This window comes from Cavia porcellus, unplaced genomic scaffold (genome assembly GCF_034190915.1).
Source record: "Cavia porcellus strain 051 isolate PalLab524CR breed Dunkin Hartley unplaced genomic scaffold, mCavPor4.1 scaffold_2, whole genome shotgun sequence".
Classification (NCBI taxonomy): Eukaryota; Metazoa; Chordata; class Mammalia; order Rodentia; family Caviidae; genus Cavia; species Cavia porcellus.
Window position 1 is genome coordinate 86,349,985 of NW_026947485.1, and position 21,627 is coordinate 86,371,611.

The 21,627-nt window shown below is 44.1% G+C and overlaps 1 protein-coding gene across 46 annotated transcripts in view; it reads left to right on the plus strand.

Annotated features, from left to right (window-relative positions):
• Positions 1-21,627, plus strand: part of Tcf7l2 (transcription factor 7 like 2) — a 183,497-nt gene that overhangs the window by 55,301 nt on the left and 106,569 nt on the right. For all 46 annotated transcript variants that reach the window (XM_063244709.1, XM_063244714.1, XM_063244715.1 and 43 more), the window contains one exon: positions 17,531-17,632. In XM_063244709.1, coding sequence (XP_063100779.1) covers positions 17,531-17,632 — 102 coding nt within the window. The remainder of the gene's footprint in view (positions 1-17,530; positions 17,633-21,627) is intronic.

The window sequence follows — 21,627 nt, forward strand, 5'->3', positions numbered from 1 at the left end:
GTCGGGCAAGTCTTCTCAAGGGTCTGTCGCTCTGTTCTCCGCTGTATCCTTTTTGCCCTCGAGAATGCTCCAGCCCACGATAGTTTGGTGCTGAGGTGGGTGAATGGCCTCTGGCCAGAGGCTGAACAGCCCCTATATAAGTCTTTTCTGGAGTCTTTTGGTTGGAACCTACCCCGGGCTTCCCTCTTGCTGGGTGGATCACTGGAGTCCCCACGTACAGCTCCAGCTGGGGTGCCAGGAGCTAGACAGAGGGGTGAGTAGGACATGGCCCTGGGAGGCAACTGTGGGAGCTAGGAGTGAATAAAGTCACAGTTGTGATAATGAAAGTCTGAGCAGTGCCCAGAGGTTGCACAAGATGGAGAGATCTGTAGGGTTCTGGGGTCTGTGGGACATAGCACATATAATCGCAGCCTTTTTGGCAAATGGATGGGGCAGGTTGGGGAGCGTCACTCTCCTTCCTCTCTGTGATGGAGTCACCACGAGGGACAGGACTATCATATCCTACACCTCAGGCTGGCGCAGATGGTATGGAAGAAACACAGCAGACACACTGGGTGCAGAGCCGAGCATCAGCCTTCCTGGGGCTGCAGTTCTTGCAGGGCTGGGGGGAGATGGGCTTGTTGTGTGGTATAACCTGGTGCGTGGTACGTAATGAGTTAGTGCCACATCGGGTCTCTGTTAGGATTGTGTCCATGTTTGCATGGCTCACTGTGTCCTTCTGGGTAAGCAGGTACAGTTAGGAGAAGTCAAGGGGGAGCCCTTGACCCTCTTGTCTCTTGATCCCAGGGCTTCCCCACCCAGCATAATTGGTCCATCTGGTTTCTGCAGGCAAATTTAAATGTCACCAATATTGGTATCTCTTTTCAACCTGTGTCCTGTCTAGGTTATGATTGTCTCCTATATTGAACAGTTTTATTTTCAAATTAATATAAATTTCTGTTATTGGGCTTTGAACCCAAGACCTCACATGCACTAGGCAAGCATTGACCTATACTGCTTGTTCTTTTATTTATTTATTTATTTTTATTTTGAGACAGTATTATTAAATTGTCCATGTTGGTCTTTTAATTTGTGATCCTCCTGTCTCAGCCTCCTGAATAGCTTTAATTACAGGCATTGGCTACTGTGCCTAGCTAGGAAGTACAAAGACACAAAATAATTGTCAATAATACTGTCACCACAGAAAGTATTTTTTTTTTTTTTTAAACTTTTTATCGGTACTGGGGACCGAACTCGCGACCGCCTGCTTACAAGGCAGGTGCTTATGCCACTGAGCTAAATCCCCAGCCCCCACAGAAAGTATTGTTAAAGGCCTGTTTCTCTTGATGAATATCTGGGCAGATCAATTTCCAGGTGTATGTGCTATCACAGCGACAGCTTTTCATGTGGATTCCAGCCTGACAGCTGCCCCAGCTGACCATCGTCTTTCTTGCCTAAGAGCTCACTCTGGACAATTTGGAAGGGCAGGGTTTACTTAACATTGGGAACTCACAACCCAGAGCTCCTCTGCTGGTTTCTTCGTTGTAACCTTTGAGTTGGTGGCGTGCGGAAAGGTTACCTTTGCCCTTCTGTAAAGACAGGAGTACTAGGTGGATGGATGCCTCTTCAAGTATTGGGAAATGCAGTAGCCTGAGGGCGAGCCTTTTAGAAGTTAGTGTGTGTGCTGTGCTGTTTTAATTAATGAATCTCTTGGGCCAGGAGGTGATGAGGTCAGTGAGGGCAGTGATGTCACCCTATCACTCACTTTATGGCCACTCTCACTTCAAGTGTGCCTAGCCTATGGTGAGGACCTGGGGGCACCTCTGATTGAGTAGGGGCTGGGGAACAGATGCAGTGGTCTTTGTGCTGAGAGGCAGGTGCTGAGAAGGCACCGTCTCTCTTGCCTGCAAACTCAGCCACCATAGCTCACCAGCTCATCTCCCCACTCCAGCACTGGAGGACCCCCCAGGCTGGGTTTTCCTGATGGAGGGGGCTCTGCTAACATGGTGTGAACAGCAAGTTCTCAGTGTCAAGGAAGTGGAATAAAACTTGTGTTTTTTTACAGTGGAGGTAATTGTCAAACACCTTACCTTATTTAGGTTTTCACTACAGCCCTCTGAAGTGCTATTACTATTGTCTTTATCTTACAGGTGTCTTAACCAAGATTTGTTTTGGGATATGAGGGAGTATTTGGGGAACCCAGGGGAGGAAACCATCACTGAATGAATTCTGAGACTGCCAGAAGCTGCCAACTAGCCAGATATGGTTTAACGGACTATCCATCCACTGTAGAAAGGGTGGAGAGGGGAAATTGGTTTACACTCACTGAGGATCAGGAGAGCAAATCTCTGGGTTACCGTCATGTGGCCAGTTGGGTGAGGGTTGGTATCTGTCATCTAGATCACCTGACTCTTAGGCCCTCTCTGATCTTTCTCTTCTGTCATTAGTAGCTAGCAGAATGCCCAGCGATTTCTGGCAGCAATAAATACTTGTGGAATATTCAGTGAGGCTTAAAGAGATCATTCATGCTTGGCAGGGGACATAGCGGGGCGAACATGAGTCCTGCCCTAATCACCCGCACTTCCACAATCCCGTGACCCGGTTGTCTGAGCATTCTCCTTGCTCAGTTTTCCAAATGCTTGAATGAAAATGGGCAGATTTTCAGCCGGCATTCCTTATAGCACGTATTAGAGGATTCTGTTACTTGCTGTTTTTCTTTTCTCTGCCATCCAACTTCCTTTTTCATTTCTGCTTCCTAGAAAATAAGCTTCTGATGAACAGACTGCGTTGTTGGCTAACAGCAACAAAAAGTGTTTCCTGATATCACTGCCAAAGTCACCCAGTGGAGCAAGCATCAACTTTATAAAAACGACAGTGTCCGAAGGGCACTTCCCCTGATGATTCCTGAGCACTTCACCATATGCTAGGTTAGATTCTACTCTAAGCTGCTATTTACAGTCATGATTTGGCAATAATTCTGATTTTAAGAACTATTATATCCCATTGAATAGAAGAGGAAAATGAAACTCAGAGGTTAGTAATCTGTCCCAGGTACCCTATAAGAAGTATCCATGATCTTCAATTCGAACACCACAACTGATCTGAATTTCCACTCCTCAAACCACTCTCAGAATTGAATTCTCTGCATGGCTTTGTACTGGACATTTTCGTATTTCCCTTGGCACCTGTCCTGCCTGGACTTGTATTTTTCCCATTCTCGGAGAGCAGGGCCAGTGCAGGAGGAAGTCCACATTGGTCTTTGGACTGAACCAGGGGCTGGAGGTCTTCCAGAAACAGGGTGCCAAAGAGCTGACCCATGTTTTTATGCCTTCTTGTGGTAAGCTAGGGGCACCAGAAAGTTCTTTGGACTTCTCTTTCTCAACTGTCTACCCTTCTTTAGGCAATCTTTCTAATAGGCTAGGCTTTAAATCTTATGTCAATAATATACTCTCTGAAGAAAGAGGAGGAAACAAAACAAAACAAAATACCGCATAGCCTGAGAGAGAAGTGGCAGGTTTTCTTTTTCCTTTTTATTTTGTGCATGTTGTAAAACTTGCAGGCGATGAGGCGGTGTGGCTTCTGAGTAGCCGCCCAACAGCAGTGCTGGACTTAGCCTGGTGTACTGCGGTAGTGGTTCACTGGGCCCGTTTCTACTGCCATGTGCCTGCTTGTGCCTGGTATTTCTGCTGTACATACTACACTAAGGGCAAGAGTCAGAATTCTGGTGGGGTTCAGGTATTTAAAACCTACCTTTAAGCTTGAGAGCCAGTTGCAGGAGAGGATGACTTGGAAACCTAGGTCTGCAGCTGGGCTTCTGTGTACCCGGGAGGAGCCTGAATGGAGTATCCAGAAATCCCACTTAACAATAAGGCTGGGGCTGGGTGAGTGGAGGCGGCATGGGGATGGGGCTTGGAGAGCCAGTGTGATAAACCAGAAATGGTTTTGTTCACTTTGCTTTACTCAGCCTGAAGTATTCACTTTCCAGTAAGCATTGTACAATATACCGATCTAGGGGTTTGCTTTTTGGATGATTCAGAATCTTACAATAGTTTAAGAGGTGTTATTCTGATGATGCTGATAATAGCAATATAATAGCTAGCTAATAATATAATAGCTAGCATTTACTAACACTTACCATATGCCAGGCACCATGCCAAGCCTTTGATCCTTGTAAGAACTCTGAGAGATGACTTGTGTTCCCATTTTACGGATGAGGAACCTAGTACGCTGAGTAGTTAGATCATCTACTTAGGTGGTCTGCTTTTTATCTTTTCTTATGGAACCCATCTCTTTTGGATGTCAGCACTTGATTATTTTGTTGAATGAATGGTATTGTGAAGATTGGGTTGAACTCGTTTCTGAGCTGCCTCTGATTGCATGCAGCCCCCCAAAATTCATTTTGCTACTTTGGGTCCTTGTAGCAGTGAGTTCCAGAGGCCCATTGGGGGCTCAATAGTGCAGTGGAATGGAGCAAAGAGACAATGTGCAGCAGTCAAACTCCTGGGTATTTCTTGGGCACCCTGGCATGAAAGGCATCTGTGAACTGTCATTCAGCAGATGTCTGCGGTGGAGATTTTCCTCTCCATTTGTGGCAGCATGCGGCTTGCTTTGTGCAGAATGAATCGGGGTGAACTCTGGAAGACCTTTGGGTCAGAATGACAGTCCTTACCTGTACCTGAGTGGGGACTGAGCTTCACATGGCATTTTCTGCAGCAGAGACCTCATTAAATTGGCTTTGCTCACTCAGACATCTGGGAAACTTAGACAGCTGGAGTTAAATTCTCAAGGCAAAGTCCCTTTCCAGGGTATGTAAAGAGAGGAAGAAGGATCTATTTAAAACACTTGAAGAACAATTTCTTACTTGCCTGTTGCATGTGGACAAGAATGGCAGGTTATCAGCCAGTCTGTTAATCAGGTGCCTGACCTGGCAAGGCTCTGTTGACTGACTGCATTTACATACACAAATCACAGCCCCCCTGCCCCCTGACCCCACTCTCTACAGTGAAATGCTTGCTCTTGAATGTAAACCTATAACCTTTCTAGCTCATACAGCATGGAGGCTTATAAGGGAACACGATTATCACTCCCATGCTATTAGCCTCATTTTATAGGCAAGGATCTAGAAACTCAGAGGAGGGAAGCCATTTGTCCATGGCCCTAGAAGTACCAAACTGTAGGGCCTGGATTAGAACTCAAGCATTGTTGCCCCTGAACCTGTGTTCTGGATCATTCTGTTGTACTGCTAGGGTCAGAATTAGGGAGCTTGTGAGTGTATTCTTAACTAGCTTGCTCCTTCTAGAACCTTCTGTCTAACTTCGTGATGGGGAGAGAAGGCAGTAGTTTCTATCCATGGAGTTAGCGCAGGTTAGAAGACAGCATAGGAGTTGGGTCAGGTGGGCAGAGGGACAAGAATTAATTACTAGCCATTCCTGGGTTGAGCTCTTTGGCTCAAATCATTCCCTTTCCTTTATTCCTAGCCATCTTTCCATGTCTTTTAGGGCTGTCAAAAAGTGGAGGGCTAGAATCCGGCCCTCCAGATCCGTGGGAGCTCTGGAAGTAGAGATGGCCAGGTTCTGTGGTTAGGGCTGGTTGGGATTACAAATAAACCGAAGCCTGGGAAACTTTCTTGCTATTAATAGTGCAGACCTTGGGGGGAGGGAATAACCAAACCTGATGCTGTTGGAATTGATTTTGCCCGTCCAGATGACATACTAATGAGCTAAGTGGTGAGCTTCAGATCGTTCCTGCTCTTTTCCAAGCCAAGTTCTTTTACAGACTGAAACCACAAAAGCAGAGAGCAAGTTGGTTTAGTGAGGCGCAATGGCCCTGGCGAGGGAAGAAGAGAGGGATGGTCAGCTTAGGTCTGCAGATGAGTCTGGGGAGGTGGTGCTCTCTCAGCACCAGGTGAGTGGTGTCCACCACTACCTCTGTGTTTTAGCTGGTTATCATGTTAGTTTCTGAAGCAGGCGTTTGACTTGGTATCTGGGTTTTGATGTCGAGAGTGGAATTTATGTTCCTCAGCCTCTTATGGTTGCTCCAGGAAGTTTTTCTCCTAGTCCATCATAGGTCGTGTAGTGAGTATGCTGTCAGTCACTCTCTCCAGGGAGAAAGTCTTGCTTAAAATAGCCCTAAGATCTTATCTCCTCAGATCACCCACTTGGATTATAACAGCCATTGTTTCTTGCTTCTTGGCATATGCTAGTCTGGCTGTGTATACAACTAAAAATCCTGAATAGCCTATGTGTCCAGTGTGTCCGGAATCTCCTGGCGTTTTGGAGGACACTTGGGAAGTGGAAAGAACTGTTTCCTTCCCCACGTGAGCTTATCTTGCTCAGAATCTCTGCTGGTACTTTATAAAGAGAAGCTGCGGCTCCAGGCGGGGCGGGTCTCCTGCCTGCGGCCCGCACTCCTGCCTCTTCTCCTGTCTCCTTTGCTGGCTCCAGCTTTGCCCCCCTCACCCCTTTAAACCTGTCCTCAGACCTTACTACAGCCCTGAGGCAGGGGGGGGCAGCGCTTTTCTGGGGATGGCCCCAGGAGGAGGCGGAGGAGGAGGCTTCGAGCCCAGCTGCTCTGTCTCTATCTACACCCATTCCTTTGGAACACCAGGGCGGAATTCAGGGTGTGGACTTCCTTGACTGACTAGGATTAGGGCTGTTGTCAAGTCCGCAGTCAAACAAGAAGTGTGTGGGCAAAGGGGTCCTTTGTGCGAGGCTCTCAGGACAGAAAGCCTGGCTTCATCTTTTCCTGGGCCTGAGGGACAATTGAGACATTCAGCCTATGTCTGCAGGCAGAGTGTGCTGGGACGGTCTAGCAGACCCCCCAGATGAGGTTTGTAGGAGAAGCAAATAGAGACAGGGATTACCAACCGGGAACAACTGGGGCAGAGTCCTGGGAGAGAATGTTTATTTCCTTGCTCTCTAGGAGGGATTTGGAAAGAGCCATAATCCTGGGTTAGGAGTAATTTGTTACAGCAAGATGATACTTGAGTGGCAGGCTGCTTCTGGCTGAGGCAGCAAGATGTGGTGCAGGGGGGTCGAGGGGCCTGCAGAAGGTCAGCCTCACAGAAATCTTCACCCCAGCTCCAGCGCCAGGGTTTGTTCTCCCTGAGCAAAATTAACCAGAGGCGCTACTGACCTTTCTGCTTCCCTGGTGTAGCGTTACGAAGCGTCTCCACATGCTTGTCACAGCTAGAATTTGACAATAAAAATTTGGACAGGGAGACCTTGCTAGAGCCACCGACCTCTTTCAGATACAACAAGGGAAAAAACAAAAAAGAAAGGGTAGTTTGGGCCGAGGTTTCAGCTAGACTCGGAGGCAGTGAATGGGGCTGTCTTGCGCGTGGTTGCTAAGCAAGCTGGCTAATTCACTGCTCCTGGCGGCACTGTCTTTAGTTGTGTTTTGTCCTGGGGAATGGGGGAAATACAGAGTTGGAAGAAAACCTAATTGGAAAAGTCTCACCCTTGAGCACTTACAGCCATAGAGAAAGAAAGGAGTTTTAAAAATTCTTGATTTTTAAGATGACTCCAATTGGATGATTCATGCATTTCCAAAAACTCTTACCTGTCATCTGGACCCTGTTACTCACTGCTGTTGTACCTCTCAAAGGTCATCTGATGCCTACCTACATCTCTACCAGTTTCCATGAGAAACCTGAAATTTGTGGCTTTTAAATCTCTCTTGTAATTGAAGGAGGAATAGCAAATTTTAATGAGCTTCATTCTTACGTAGTTCTCTCCTTTTATTTCATTTCATGCTTTATCTTTTGAAGTTGAATCAGTGGTGATGAAGCCAATCAAGAGGCTTTAGGTAAGTGATTTCCTGCCCAGTTTTTAGGATTGAGAAACTGAGACACACATTGTGGAGAAAGGGCAGTTCCACACGGGTTTCTGAATTGCCTGCTTTTCTGTTGACTCGAACACCCTGTGCTGTTTGCTTTTAGCCTGAGCCCTGAAACAGCAGACACGGCTGTTCCCCTTCCTGTGTTTCTTCGTCAGCATCTTTAATCCAAGGCATACCGTGTGCTTTCATCCTTCACCAGGTCTTGGAGTCCCCCTGCCCCAGCAGCTGTCACTTCCTGAGATCCATCACCAACCAGAATCTGATCTGGAAGCTGCTTTAAGAAGCTTTGGAGGGCGGAATATTTTTTTCTTTTGCCAGAAACTGAACTCATGACCTTGTGCTTGCCAGACAGGCGCTATGCTGGAGGGCAGAGTTTTGTAAAATGCAGTTTTATGTGTTTCCTGTGTATTTTTTCATGCATTGTGCCATTAAGAGTAAAGTATATATATATATATATATATATATATATATATATATATATATGATCTATACCCTCCTCTCCTTTGTCTTTTAGATGAATATGGTAACTGACTAGTGTCTTGCTGCCTTCAGTTTTTTAAAAATTCATTTAAATTATAGCCAGGTGTGGTGGCGCACACCTGTTATTCCAGCACTTGAGAGGCTGAGGCAGGAGGATCCTTGCAAGTTTAAGACCAGCGTGGTCTACAAAGTGAGCTCAAGGCCAGCCTAAACTGCATAAGGAGACTCTGAATCGTAAAAAAAACAAAAAAAAAAAAAACAAAAAAAAAATTCATTTGAATTGAGATAGAATTCAGATGCCATAAAATTTGCTCTTTTAAAGTGTTTCTTTAAAATATTCACAAGATTGTGTAAATAGTATCACTATTTCCAGAATATTATCATCACTTTGAAAAGAAACCTTATAATCCAACAGCAAACACTTTCCACCTCTTCCCTACCAGCTTCTGACAGTCACCGGGGTACTGTATCCATATGCCCACCTGTTCTGGACCTTTTATATAAAAGGAGTCAGGAGACATGTGACCTTTTCAGTCTGCCATCTTCAGTTAGTACAGTGTTTTCAGGGGTCATCCATGATTTAGCATGAGCCATTGCTTAGTTCATTTTTATTTCTGAATAATATTCCACTGTATGGATGTACCACATTTTATTTATCCAGCTATCAGTTAAGACTTGGTGCCTTCTTCCTTCAGAATGCTTCGCAGCAGCTGGCGTCTGTGTGGTGCCCGGCTTGCTTCCCCAGCTGCTGTGTGCCCTCGACATATTTTCCTGGTCTGTGAATGTTGCTGCGCAGACACAGACAGTAGCTAACATGTTCCAATGAATTCAATGATACTTGGTTTTCTTTTTTCTTTCTTCTTTTTTTTTTTTTGCCTTTTTCCTTTTTATCGGTACCGGGGATTGAACTCACGACTGCCTGCTTGCAAGGCAGGCACTTATGCCGCTGAGCTAAACCTCCGGCCCCCATACTTGGTTTTCTTATGAGTAATAAAAATGGGGTTAGGGATGGCAGAGTTGATTTTAAAAAGGAAGATTATAAGGGTTTTTCTACCTAAAGGTAGATGGTCTTTGGTCCGGCTCCCTCTGGAAAGTTCTTAAGATCATTGTTACTCCCTGGCTGGGCACCACTAGGAGCACTCTTGTGTGGCTGTGTTATGAGGTTGAAGACCAGGCAACCCTTTCGTGGAGGACGAGAGCCAAAGGTGCTTCCCTCCCAGTTCTTCTAGTGGCTTTAAGTCCTGTGCCCCCTGGTGTAGGGACTAGAGGGCTTGTGGCACAGCTGACCTTGGATTGGAATCTGTGTCCTTTGTGCAGGACTCAGCATTGCCTGAAGACTTACAGACAGCTAGTGTTGGGCTACCTTTGGTCTTGATGGCGTGAGACAGTGACTGAGGCTGACTTCCCTACGGCCCCTACAGTTCTGCCCTATTCTCTTGTCCCATGCATCTTCTTTGCTGTGTTCTGGAGCTCTCTGCCCTATGTGGGACATGTTCTGCTCTGTCTCTTGGGAGTTCACACATATTGAAGAGAAAGACTCCGTAGGTATAGGTGAAAACTTTCTTTGTGGAAATAAAGTCCATGTTCTGGTTCAGAATCCCTAATAATCTTGTGTGTGACTCACCATGTAACTTTCCTTCTGCCTCACTTTCTTCTGTTTTTAAGATAAGTTTGCAGATTATCAGCTTTGACCACCTACAAAAGGATGTAGCAGCAATCAAGTTAGCAGCTTAAACATCTTTGAGGAACTAAGACTGAACCTGTAGTTATACTGTGTTAGCTCTGATAGCTGATGTTGATGACTGATACATTGAGTTACTTGAGTTGGAAAAGTACGTGTGGTATACAGACTGTTTCCCCTACTCTCCAATATCTTGATTAAGCAGTTCTGGAGTTTGTCAGGAGAAAAGACCCTGTATACAGGCCTCAGGGTTTGTGAGTATTACGGGACCATGTCACCATCATTAGTGTTTCTACTTCATTGAGTGTTTGTCCTTACACCATTCATTAGCTTCTTGTATTATTGACAGTTCTTAGATGACTTTTCTAGGCCACACCTGATGCACAGCATGTCATCTGTTAGGAAATGTTGCAAGAAACCTGTGTGTTAGAGTAGAAGGGGATTTGTAGATCACACCCCCCACTTTCATGCTTATAGACTTAGGCTCAGAATGGGGAAGGGATTGCCCAGTGAAAAGTGGGGTGACCTCCCAGTCAGTGGTAGAGCTGGGCCTGGAAAATAGACATCTAAATTTCCTTCTCCTTAACTGTGCTACCATGCACACACCATAATTTGGGGAGGAGCGAAGGAAAATCTGGGCCCCAGCACAGTAACTGGGGAGTCCATTTGGGTATGAGAGACAGGTGTGAAATTCTGCACAGGTTTTACTTCTGTGAACCTCTGTACCTTGGCAAATGCAACCAGAGTTTCAACGTGTTAAGTGGCTGGCAGGATAAAGTAGACAGTGAATCCTAAAGTTTTGGTTATTATATTTGTTTGTTTGTTAATAGTAATTTACTTTTTTGTTTTTGTTTTCCCCTTCCTAATCATTGGTTTCAGTATCTCTGGTAGAACAGTTCTTCCCTTAGAGGAGAGTAATTTAATGTTTTCCTACAGACCCAGGAAGGAGAGGTGAAAGATACTAGAAAGCTTTGGGGATGCTGAGTAATATGCCCTTAGCCATGTACTAAGACACTGTAGCAGGAGTTGAGGCAAGCATGTTTAATAGAAAACCAGGGAGGGAAGAGGGAGGCACGGTGTAGAAACAGTCTGTGGTCTGGAGCCCGGTACCCTTGACTGCCAACTGACTTTATGACCTTAAGCAAACCGAGTCCTGCTCTCCTGGCCTTTGCTTCTTCCTCGCTGGGATGTTAGTTCTGCCTTTCTGCTCATTGATTTCAGAGGGTTACTGTGAATGGAGTTATCAACTCTAAGCCTGAACTCCTCTTGGGGCCCATTAGATTGTTATAATTTTAAAACTTTATGAGGAAAAGGTTAACTCTAGTATTTCATTTAAAATCTTACAGTGAAAATCCTATAAAGGCAGAGGATAGGGATATTAAATTGTTTTATACACATGCCTTGATAGTCCACCTCTTTACCCCTTGTTGTTTTGTTGTTGTTTGTTTTGTTTTTTGAATGTGAGAAGTAGGATAGTGAGTTTAAGGAAAATTTTCTGAGTTCTTACTCTATTGGGTTTCACTTATGTTTTCTTTCCATTTTTTTTTTTGCGGTGCCAGGGATTGAACCCAGGGCCTTGCACATGCTAGGGTATATGCATCTGTCATTGAGCTATGTCCCCTGTCCTAAATTATTCCTGTGGCTTTATTCCTTGAAGTTTTTCAGCCTTCAGAGATCTTTGGTTTGCTTTTTTTGGGTAACTTGTGGTAGACCCTCATTTATGTTAAATCTCAACCAGAAATCACACATTCCTAAGTTTCTTTTTCTGGCCTGTCAGAAGAAAGCTTCTTTAAGGAGAACCTCTCTAGATTTTTCTTGGAGTGTGTTTTAACCAGTTCTTGGAGTGTGTTTTAACTTCGGACAAAGCAGCCTAACCTCATGTACCTTTTGCATATGGAGGAAAAAACAGACTTTGTAGTGATCCCCTTGAGAATCCTGATTCTGAAAGTCCTTCTAAAATAATTCCGCATGGTCTCAGCATAAGTTGATCACTGCTAAATTGGAAAACTAGTATGAAGTAGGGAACAATATTAAGTTATTCCTAACTGCATATCTGTTAACCATTGTGGAACCATTGGGGTTCTCTGTTTCTCAAGGGCAAAACCTTCTTGTACATAGGAAATGTGCTGAATTTTCTGTCTTCCTGTCTAAGAAGTTGCAGTAGGTTCAGAGAGAGATCATCAAGCCTGTCCTTGGACAATCTGTGTGTGCAGGTCCCTTATAAGACACACCCCTGCAGAAATCTGTGACCAGTGTTAGGTTGGATGCTTGAGTGTCTTATCTGTTGGCTTAGTAAGTTTTTCTGACATTGTCTCTTTATGATGAGTGACTTTTGGTAGCCTATTGTTTTGTAAAGTTTATTGGTGTGGAAAGCATAACCACAGTTCTTTGCCTGTGTGTCACGTGTCTACAGGAGAGTCCGTGTGAGAGGCATGTGGTGAGGCTGCCCTGGGAGGGTAGGACTAAGCTGCTGCTGAAGGAGAGGAGTGCAGTGCACCGTTGACTGGTTCTGTACTTGGTTGTGAGTGCATAGGCCGAGTATTGCTTGCATTTTATTAGAAACCAAACGCACACATTTTTGTGGCCCTAGTGAGTTAGGAGGACTTAGCAGTGGAAATCCATTGTGAGATACATCCAATTAATTTGATTTCTTGTGATGTGAATTTTCCTGTGATAATGCTCTTTTGGGTCAAAAAGACTGTTCTTCAGTGAAAGTGGGAGCTGGTTGACTGGCTGTGGCACCTGGTTTTCTGGAAGAGCCCAATGTTACCTGCACTGAACAACCAGGCAAGCCCACACCACCCCTTCCTCCCTGGAAGCTGCATTCTACACACAGGAACCCATGGCCAGTGATGGGCAGAGCTGGTAGCGTGTGCCCTTTCCCCCCAAATTTTGTCACATGTGCAAGTACTGCTTTGGGAAAGTTTTGGAGAGAGGAGTTTCTGAGCTTAGTTTATCTCAAAGCTCTTGGGTTGTTTGCACTATGACCCGAGGTTTTGCTGAGGAAACGCACATGGTGCCAGCTCTGCCCACCTTTTTTTGGGGTAACCTGATGTCACAGGATACGTCATCATCCCTCCCATAAGAGGAAATGCGTGAGGGATTTTGAACACATGAACCTTTTCCAGTCAGGGTTGCTGAGAGATTTCTAAAACTTTCATTTTGTTTTGGAAAGGAGGGGTAGTTATTTCAGGGAGATTGTGGGCTAGTGGTTAGACCTTGTGACTGGGCTTCTCGGCCAAAGGGCTCAGATTCTTTTCCATGTTCTTCTCCCAAAATTGTTTTGGGTCTGCCAGTGACGATTCAGTCCAAACTTGCTTTCAGGCCACTGGATACTTTTCTACATAACTGTGTTTGGCTGCTCTGGGCGAAACATACAGCAAGGGAGGGCATTGTCTCTGCCTGACTCAATAGGCCTTTCCACACTTGTTCCTTGCGCCAGAGATGGCCATCTGGGGGGCCCGGGCCCAGATTGTCTTGCCACCTGTTTTTATATGACCTGTGGTGAAGAAGGACTTTTAAGTGGTTGAAGAAATCAAGAGAAGAATAATATTTCTTGACACAGGAAAATTCCATGAAATTCAGATTTTAGTGTCCTTAAGGTTTTATTGGAACATAGTTGTAACACAACACACACAGATGCCTTACCTAGGGCCGCTTTTGGGTTAAATAACTGTGTTGAATAGTCATGACAGAGTGGCCAGAGGCCTGTGAAGGCACCTACTATTTGAGAAAGTTTGGCAGCCCTCCCCTGAACAATAAAGGAGACAAGGGCCTGCCCGGGAAGTGCTGGGCAGCCTCGCTGGGGTTAAAGCAAGGGAGCGAAGGTATCTGGCAGTTTTGCATCATCACATCATTACAAATTGTCATTATCCTTTGAGTCCTGCTTGTTTAGAGGTTTGCACAAAGCCCTCAGCAGCGGCCATAAGGTGGCAGGTTCTGCTGATGGATGATTCAAGGGCTGCAAGGACCTTTGTGGGGTCTATCTGGGCTGCCCAGGCGGGTGCTTCTAACGCTGTTTCCCAAAGGAGCTCTCAGATTTGGAGGATCTTCCTCACCTCTCACCTCCCTTTGCCTTCCCCTTTTAGTGGGATTGGTAGAAGAGGAGGAGAAATCAGAGATACTTGCTTGTTTCCCGTTGTTGGCAATTCAACAGGCTTTTCAGCTGCTTTGCTTCCTTTCAACTCCATAACGCTGTATGCATCAAGATATTGCCCACAGGTCCACAGCTATATTTAAGTTCCCCAAGACATATCATAAAATATGATTTGGAGGAAACCCCTAATGGGCCATGATCAGAATGTTATTATTTAACAAAGGATGAAATGCTTAAGCCAGGATGGCCATATTATTATTATTTTTTACTCTATGAAAGCCAAGCGGACTCCATTTCAACAGTTTTCAATGTAGGAATTCCCCCAGCCCCGTTTGATTGCCATTTGTTGAAAAGCTTAATGTTACTATAGGCAATTCATAATTTCCACGTTGAGCAGCCTAAGAGGAAGAGGGCTGGAGCCCAGTGTTGTTTTTATAGTGAGGTGGTGGGAACTTTCCCCCTTCCCTTCCCAAAAGTACGTAAAACTGAAGTCGAACTGTTAGGGAAATGTGGCACAGTCTTGCAAGCTTTTTGTAAATCTGAGATGCCTTCTTCGTCAGCTCTTCCTTCAGGACCCTACAGAATAAAATTTTCTGCTGCTTAATGTCTCCAGGAAGGAAAAGATTTCCCTCTAGCCTGCAATAGTACCAGATTTCCTTTTTCTTCCCTTTATTTATTTTCCCCATTAATAAGGACCAATTGTAGAAAGTGAAGGAACCTGGGAAACCCATCACGTTTGGAGGAGGTTAATAACTTCCTTTAAAGAATCCTGACATAGTACTGACTTCCTCATAAGGAACTTTAGCAGACTGAATGCCAATTAAGATTCAAGGAATGAGTATGGATTTGTGGGTGCCCAGCTGTTCTGTGGCATCAAGTTGCACTGGGAAAGAAAGTTTGGATCTGTCATTGTGGAGTCCCTGCAAGTCAGCAGGAGCAGGGCTGTCTTCCTGCACCATCTGGATTCAGTTAGCTCTCTCTGGGCAGCCGGGCCGAGTCTCATTTCCTCCAACCAGTAATGTTATATAGGCAGTGATCCTGGGTTGCCCTAACATAATTGAAAATTATGTGTATTGTAGGCTTTGAGCGCTGAAACGTAGGCCATAAAATATGTGGTGCAGGTAGCCTATGGAGATTGGATATGCCACACAATGAAGCTTTTATGTAAAGTAGGAATTAGAAGTCTCCATGTTAATGTTGTGTTATGGAGATGACAGTGCTTGGGTGGGATCCTCAGGGCAGGTCTGTCATCTTAAACTAATCCAAAATGTCCTAATTCTATAGGGCTGTTATTAGGGTACAATCAGATCAGTTTTGCAGATGGCAAAAGATAAAACTTGTCCACCCATCTGACCCTCCTTATGAGAGTTGCAGGTGGTGTAGCATGTCTGTTCCTCTTAGCACTTTTGTTCCTGGGTTTTTGTGAGTAGGAGAGGTGAATGTGGGCAGGTGGCCATCTTGGTTGGCCTCAAGGAAATGACTCTATTGAGTGGTTTTGACCAATATAGCCTGTATATTTATGTGGCAATTGAGAATGGGAAGATGCTGGGGTGAGACAGGGCGGGGTGGATTCCCAGAGCTCTCTGGCTTGTTTACAAGGTGACTTTAGAGGCATGTAGTTCAGTGGTTCTAAACTTAGGGTGATACTGCTATTTGGAAATGGCATGATTATAAGGATGACAGCAAGATTCTTGCTGGAATTCACTGTCCAAGACTCTGGAATCCTGGAAGTCCTTGAGTGTTTGGGGCAGACCTACACTCAGCCCTGTTACAGATAGGATAGTCTCTTCGCTTCCTAGATGAAAGCTAGAAATGTGTAGAAAGAAAGGGGTTTGGTGTAAAGAGTTGTGTTGAGTTACCCAGAGGCCCAGGACTAGTAACCAGAATTTTTCACTTTGGAAGCTTTTCAGTGCAAGCTCTGAGGTCTTTTTTTTTTTTTTTTTTTTTTTTTTTGTCCTTTTCATTTTTATCGGTACCAAGGATCGAACTCATGACCGCCTGCTTGCAAGGCAGGTGCTTATGCCACTGAGTTAAATCCTCAGCCCCTCTGAGGTCTTGAAGAAGCACCTGCGTTGTATAGGCTAGCACCTTTCAGTATCGGGGATCATCAGATTAAATTTGCTAGTTGTTCTTCAAGGAAACAGAAATCAGCAGGTGGCTTCATCCCTTCTATTTCATAGGGTTTGTATCAACTCTTCTTTTTTGACTCACCGAGGTTACTCTGTGCAGCCTTCCCCAGTGTCTTGTTGGGAATTTTATCTCCTTGCTTGGCATTGTCTGGGCGCAGCTTCCCCACACTCTTCCTTGGCTTGCTTGTGTACGAGTTGACTGCCCCACACATGTGTAAGCCTCTTGAGGGTAGAGATTTTGTATGTCTCCACAGGGCTTAGCAAGAGGGGGACACAAAACAAGCTTTCACTGATGCTCATTGACTAATGTTTCTGTAGAATGAGTATTAACACTGGTTACTTATTTTGCTTTGGGTCTTTGGATTAATCAGGGCCATTCCGTATGTACTAAGCATTGACGGATGCATAAATCAGTCAGCCTTTGGAATAAAGGCTCTGGTACTGGTACCCACACAAGCATTGTGTCTAAGTCTTGTTTGGTTGTCTGGCGTTTTCTTGAGTGAAATTGTTGTTACCAATAAAAGCCAAATGTCTGGGAATTTCTTATACTAAATATTGCTGAGGCCACCTCCCCTCCATTCCTCTATCTGCAAAACAAGTTCAGATCCCTGTGGCAACTAATGGATCTACTTTCAACAGAAGTAGCTCGCTGACGGTTTGTGTTCACGCCTCAGAAACAGGCAAAGGCAGGCGTAACTGTTGCATAGTTTTATTTTTTGTCCCTAGTAATATTTAAACATTTCTCTCTCTTTCAAAGTGAAATGAGTGTATAAATTGTGTTATGCCCTGGGTGTGCACCTGTTGCAGGAATATTTGCATCTTATAAGCTTTGGCATTGGTTGCGAGTTCTGTGCTTGCCTTATCTGAGCAGCTTTTCTCTAGACAACAGTTACACTTCCATTTTACAGTGAAGGGCGATGACATCTGGACGCTGAAGGTCACTGAGGGCAGATTGGGAATTGATGACCTCCTAGGACATTGCCGGCTTGAGATTTGTGTTTGCCTTTTCTCTTGGGGTCAGCTCTGTGTTCTCTCCTTCCTTTCCCCTCCTATATCCCCCTCCTCCGCTCTGACTAACGTAGTATTAGTAAAACTTTTATTTAAAGCAACCCCATAACTTGACTGCAAAGACAAAATTATAATTTTTAGCAATACTAATATGCTGTATTTGTGCTTAGAGCTTTAAGGAACTGCTTATCAACATTGTATGCTTTTCCTTTTGTTATTTGCATTTTTCAAGTTTTTCAGTTTTTTATCCTTGTGAGTTCTTTCCTTGGTGTGCTGTTTTGTAATTCTTTGCTAAATTCGCTGTTTCTGGTTTTCTAGTATCTACAGATGAAATGGCCGCTGCTTGATGTCCAGGCAGGGAGCCTCCAGAGCAGACAAGCCCTCAAGGATGCCCGCTCACCGTCCCCAGCACACATTGTTGTAAGTAATATCCCCAAATCAGTCGCACCTGTTACCTGAGCACAAACAAGAAAATGCTCCATTGATGGTAGCAGGCTTTATGTGTCAGTTTTTCTTTATTTAATTTAAAAAAATATTCTTGAACATGGTTTATGTCTCTGAGTTATTCATTTATGTGATTGGATCTTAGTGATTGGAACTTACCTGGAAATTTGCTGAGTCTTCCCTCCACCCTCTTCTCCATGTGCTGAGTTAGAATGTAGCCTTGTGGGTACCAGTTAATAGGGCACAATCACTACAGCTTTAGAGAAACTAGAATTAAAGCAATGTAAAACAAAATGCAGTTAGGGTAGGCTATTAGGAAAATGCACTCCTCTTCCCCGTTGATGTTTACAGGCTTTTGGAAAGTAACATTCTATACTAGCATTAGAAATTTTCATCTGGGCTGGTTGATTGTAAGCCTGGAGTGGAAATAAACAGGCTAAAGTTACATTTACTCCATATATCTGTAGATTTGAATGCATGTGAGTTTGACATAGAAGGCATTTGTTTTTAGTACTAAAAGTCTACAACATAAGAGCGTGTGTCTACATATATTTTTAATGCACTTGCTTAGGATTTTGTAGGCTCTGAAAATTTATAAATTAACCTCTTGAGAAGATAGCTCAGCCTTATTAGCATATTTTTTCCCTTCTGTATATTTGCATCATGAGCTGGACTTCATACTTGTGAAATAATTAATGAAAGACATATTTTTATAATGAATCTGTGACAGGTAGAATTATGCAAAGCATGAAACAACTCGTGTATTTTTTATTTAAGTATCACAAAATGTTAGGCTCTGTAGTGCTTGTAATATCTAAAAATTGCAAGATAATTTTCTTAAGTAGAAAAATCTTAAGATGCATTGTGTCACATTTCAGGCTGTTTCCTTATTTGCAGTTTGCCCTAATTGAATATATATTATTTAATGAGTCATGCCTGTGTTGGATGTGTGCATATCATAAAATAATTTATTTCTGTAAAACCACATTTTAAGACATAGTTTGTGAAGATGTCTTAACTTCTCATGGTGTAAACAAAATATGTGGGAAGAGGTCCATCATTTGCTAGAAGCTTCCTCCTTCCTCTAACCCCACAATTAAAATGGATGCTCATAATTATATATGCTCTTTCAGGGCTAGAGGTGACCTGAGATTATTTGAGGCCCAACCTGATCTCAGAAAAGGAAACTGAGGCCCAGAGATGCCTTAAGTGAATTGCCCAATGTCACACACAGAGTTAGTAGGCAGAACAATGACTGGATCCAGGACCTCGTGGCATATTCTTTCCTACAAGAAGTGAAAGTTACTTTCTGTGGCTGGCTCCGCTTTGCTGACTATAAACTGGATCATCGCTAGGGTCAATGACAAAAATGTGATGTTGCTGGCTTAGGTCTTGATGTAGATTTCGCCTCAAAAATTAAGGACATTTTAAACATACAGGGATTTAAAAGCAATTGTGACACTTTTAGAGTCCTGCAGGGTGAAATGAGGAAGCCTGTCGGTTTCACTTTCCTGCCTCTGTGGATTTCCCAGTGTGGGCCCAGGCTTTGAAATTTATTTCTCTGATTTTGGAAATGTTTGATAGAACTTTCCCACATGTTTTAGCTGCAGAAAAAAGGACCCTTATCTTTAAAATCTTTGGCCTTTTCCAAACCCTTTGAGCATAGGGAGGATGTGCAAATCTTAGGAGTGGCTCAGAATGCCTGAGGCCTTTGGGATTCAGGCATAGGATCCATGGTCAGGAGCAAGGAATTGTCTGTATGGAGAGAGGGGCTGATTGCTTCTCTCTTGTTCCCCCAAGTCCTATATAAAGAGTTGCCACAGTTTAAATCCTAGGAGCCTTACTTTTTCATATGGAAAGAAACGAGCTGGAGGAGATGGTAAAACATTCTTTCCAGAGCCAGTGTGGACTTTGGCAAGGGTAACAGAGTGGGGACTTAGATTCCTTTTTCCTCTCATGTTTAGTAGAAGGCACATTTACCATAGAAACCTCTTTGGAGCACGCACATCACCTTTGGGGTGGGGACCTTTGGTCGAGGAAGCCCAGCCTGCAGCTGTCACATGATCTTATCCACTTCCTCCTGTGTTTTTGGGGACCAAGGAATTAGCCCGTGCCTAGAAGTTAGGGCTGCTGGAGGAGAATGAGAGACGGAAGGTGTGATCTAGCTGGTGGAGGAGGAAGGGAGGAGCTGAGAGAAGAGAGAAGCCATAGATTTGGGAAATGCTTAGCACTGTGTCAGTGAATGGTGACTTTGGTAATAGAAGCCAGTCAGTCACCTCTGTCCTTGTTCATTTCTGCAGTCTTCACCGGACACCAAGGGGGAGAAGTGGAGGGCAATTTGGTGAGGGGAAGTTAGGGAAGGGAAGGGAGGACGGAGAAAAGCTAGTGATTGCTGGCCTGCTTATCCATCCGGTCACCTGCCGTTTTGGGGATTGAGTTTTCATGTACCCCGAGACCACAGATTTATAGTTACCTTTTCACTGGACATAGTGGCGTAGTGTGGCGACCAAAAGCGACTCGCTTGTGGTGGGCACACAGTGTCCATGTTATAAAGGGAGCTTTCTAAAGTGTGGCTCAGGCATCACTTGGGTCTTTGTATTGTTTTCCATTGTGCAGGGGTCTGGTTCATGTCCAGATTTGATCTTGAATGGCCTAGACCAGAGTGTCTGTTTGGCCCAGACACTGGGGCTGTTCCTCACACTTTGTTTTTATTCTGTTAAATAAAACATTATCATAGAGTAGTGTCTCACCAGACATGTTTCAAAATAATCAGTGAAGAGTTGCTTCCTAATTTCTCTGAAATTTGGATTTATTGTAACTTTTGGTCCAAAAGCTATTTCATAATTATTTCTAATGTTTCACTTTGGAAATAAAGAAGTATTCAGGGTTTGTTAGTAATGTTAGAAGCCGCTGATTACTAAGAAAATAACTTTCTCTAGTAGCCATTTGGGACAGAATCTTCACATGGGAATTTAAAGTATTTTGTCAGAATATGTTAATCTGATTGGATTTTTTGTGTGGTCTGTGGGTTACTAAGTTATAAAAATTATTTATTTGTGTAATTAGCGATATTGGGATGGGACCCCTGGCCTTGTATGTGCTAGGCAAATACTCTACCATGTCCTATGTGATCAATCCTATCCAGTAATATTTAAGTTGAGAAACAAACTCCATACATTTTAGTTCCTGTATCTGATACAAGTTCCATTGTATTCTCGTGACTTGTATTCTGTTGATTGCTACTGTATGTTCAGAGGGGAGAGGAAACCTACCCAGAGACGATGTCTCCTTTGGCCCGGCGTTTTCACCAGGAATCAGTTTTCCCCGTGCTTCTCCTTCCCTCTTCTGCGTTTCCCTTTCCCACCCCAACAAAGCCGCTGACTTCTCAAAGCCTCCTTTTCCTTCGCCCTGTTTTCTAGTTCCCGTGTTCAGCTTTTTCTTACTCTGCAGCATTTTGGAATTTGGGTTTTTAATCCCATGTTCTTTTCTCCCTCTCGCACAATGCAGGCCTGGCTGTGCTGAGTGCTGGTTTCACACGAAGTCCTGGCCGTCCTAGCCCAGGGGCGGGAAGCCTTGGGTTAGGAGCTGTTCCCTGCGTACCACCCCGGGTGTCTTTGCTATACAAACACTTTCATTTAACTTCTTTGTACCCTGCAAAAAAAGATTCTGGATCCAAAATGAAGGTATTTTGGTATTGTATATATCGTACAAACCAGCAAAAGGCTTCAAAAGTTTTTACAATTTTATCTTGGGGGTTTCCTTTTGAAGTCAATGTGGAATTTTTACCTTGGGGTGGATTTCTCAGAATTATGTGTTTCTCAGTCTTATGTGTTTTGTTGTGTAATGAGCATCGAAGTGTGGGATGAGAAGGCAGACTGAATCCTGAGGAAGAAAGCCTCCCAGACAGTGGTGCTGTAAATTTTTTTGTTGTTCTTGCTTAAATGCTGAGAGGAAGCAGGAAACTTATGAAA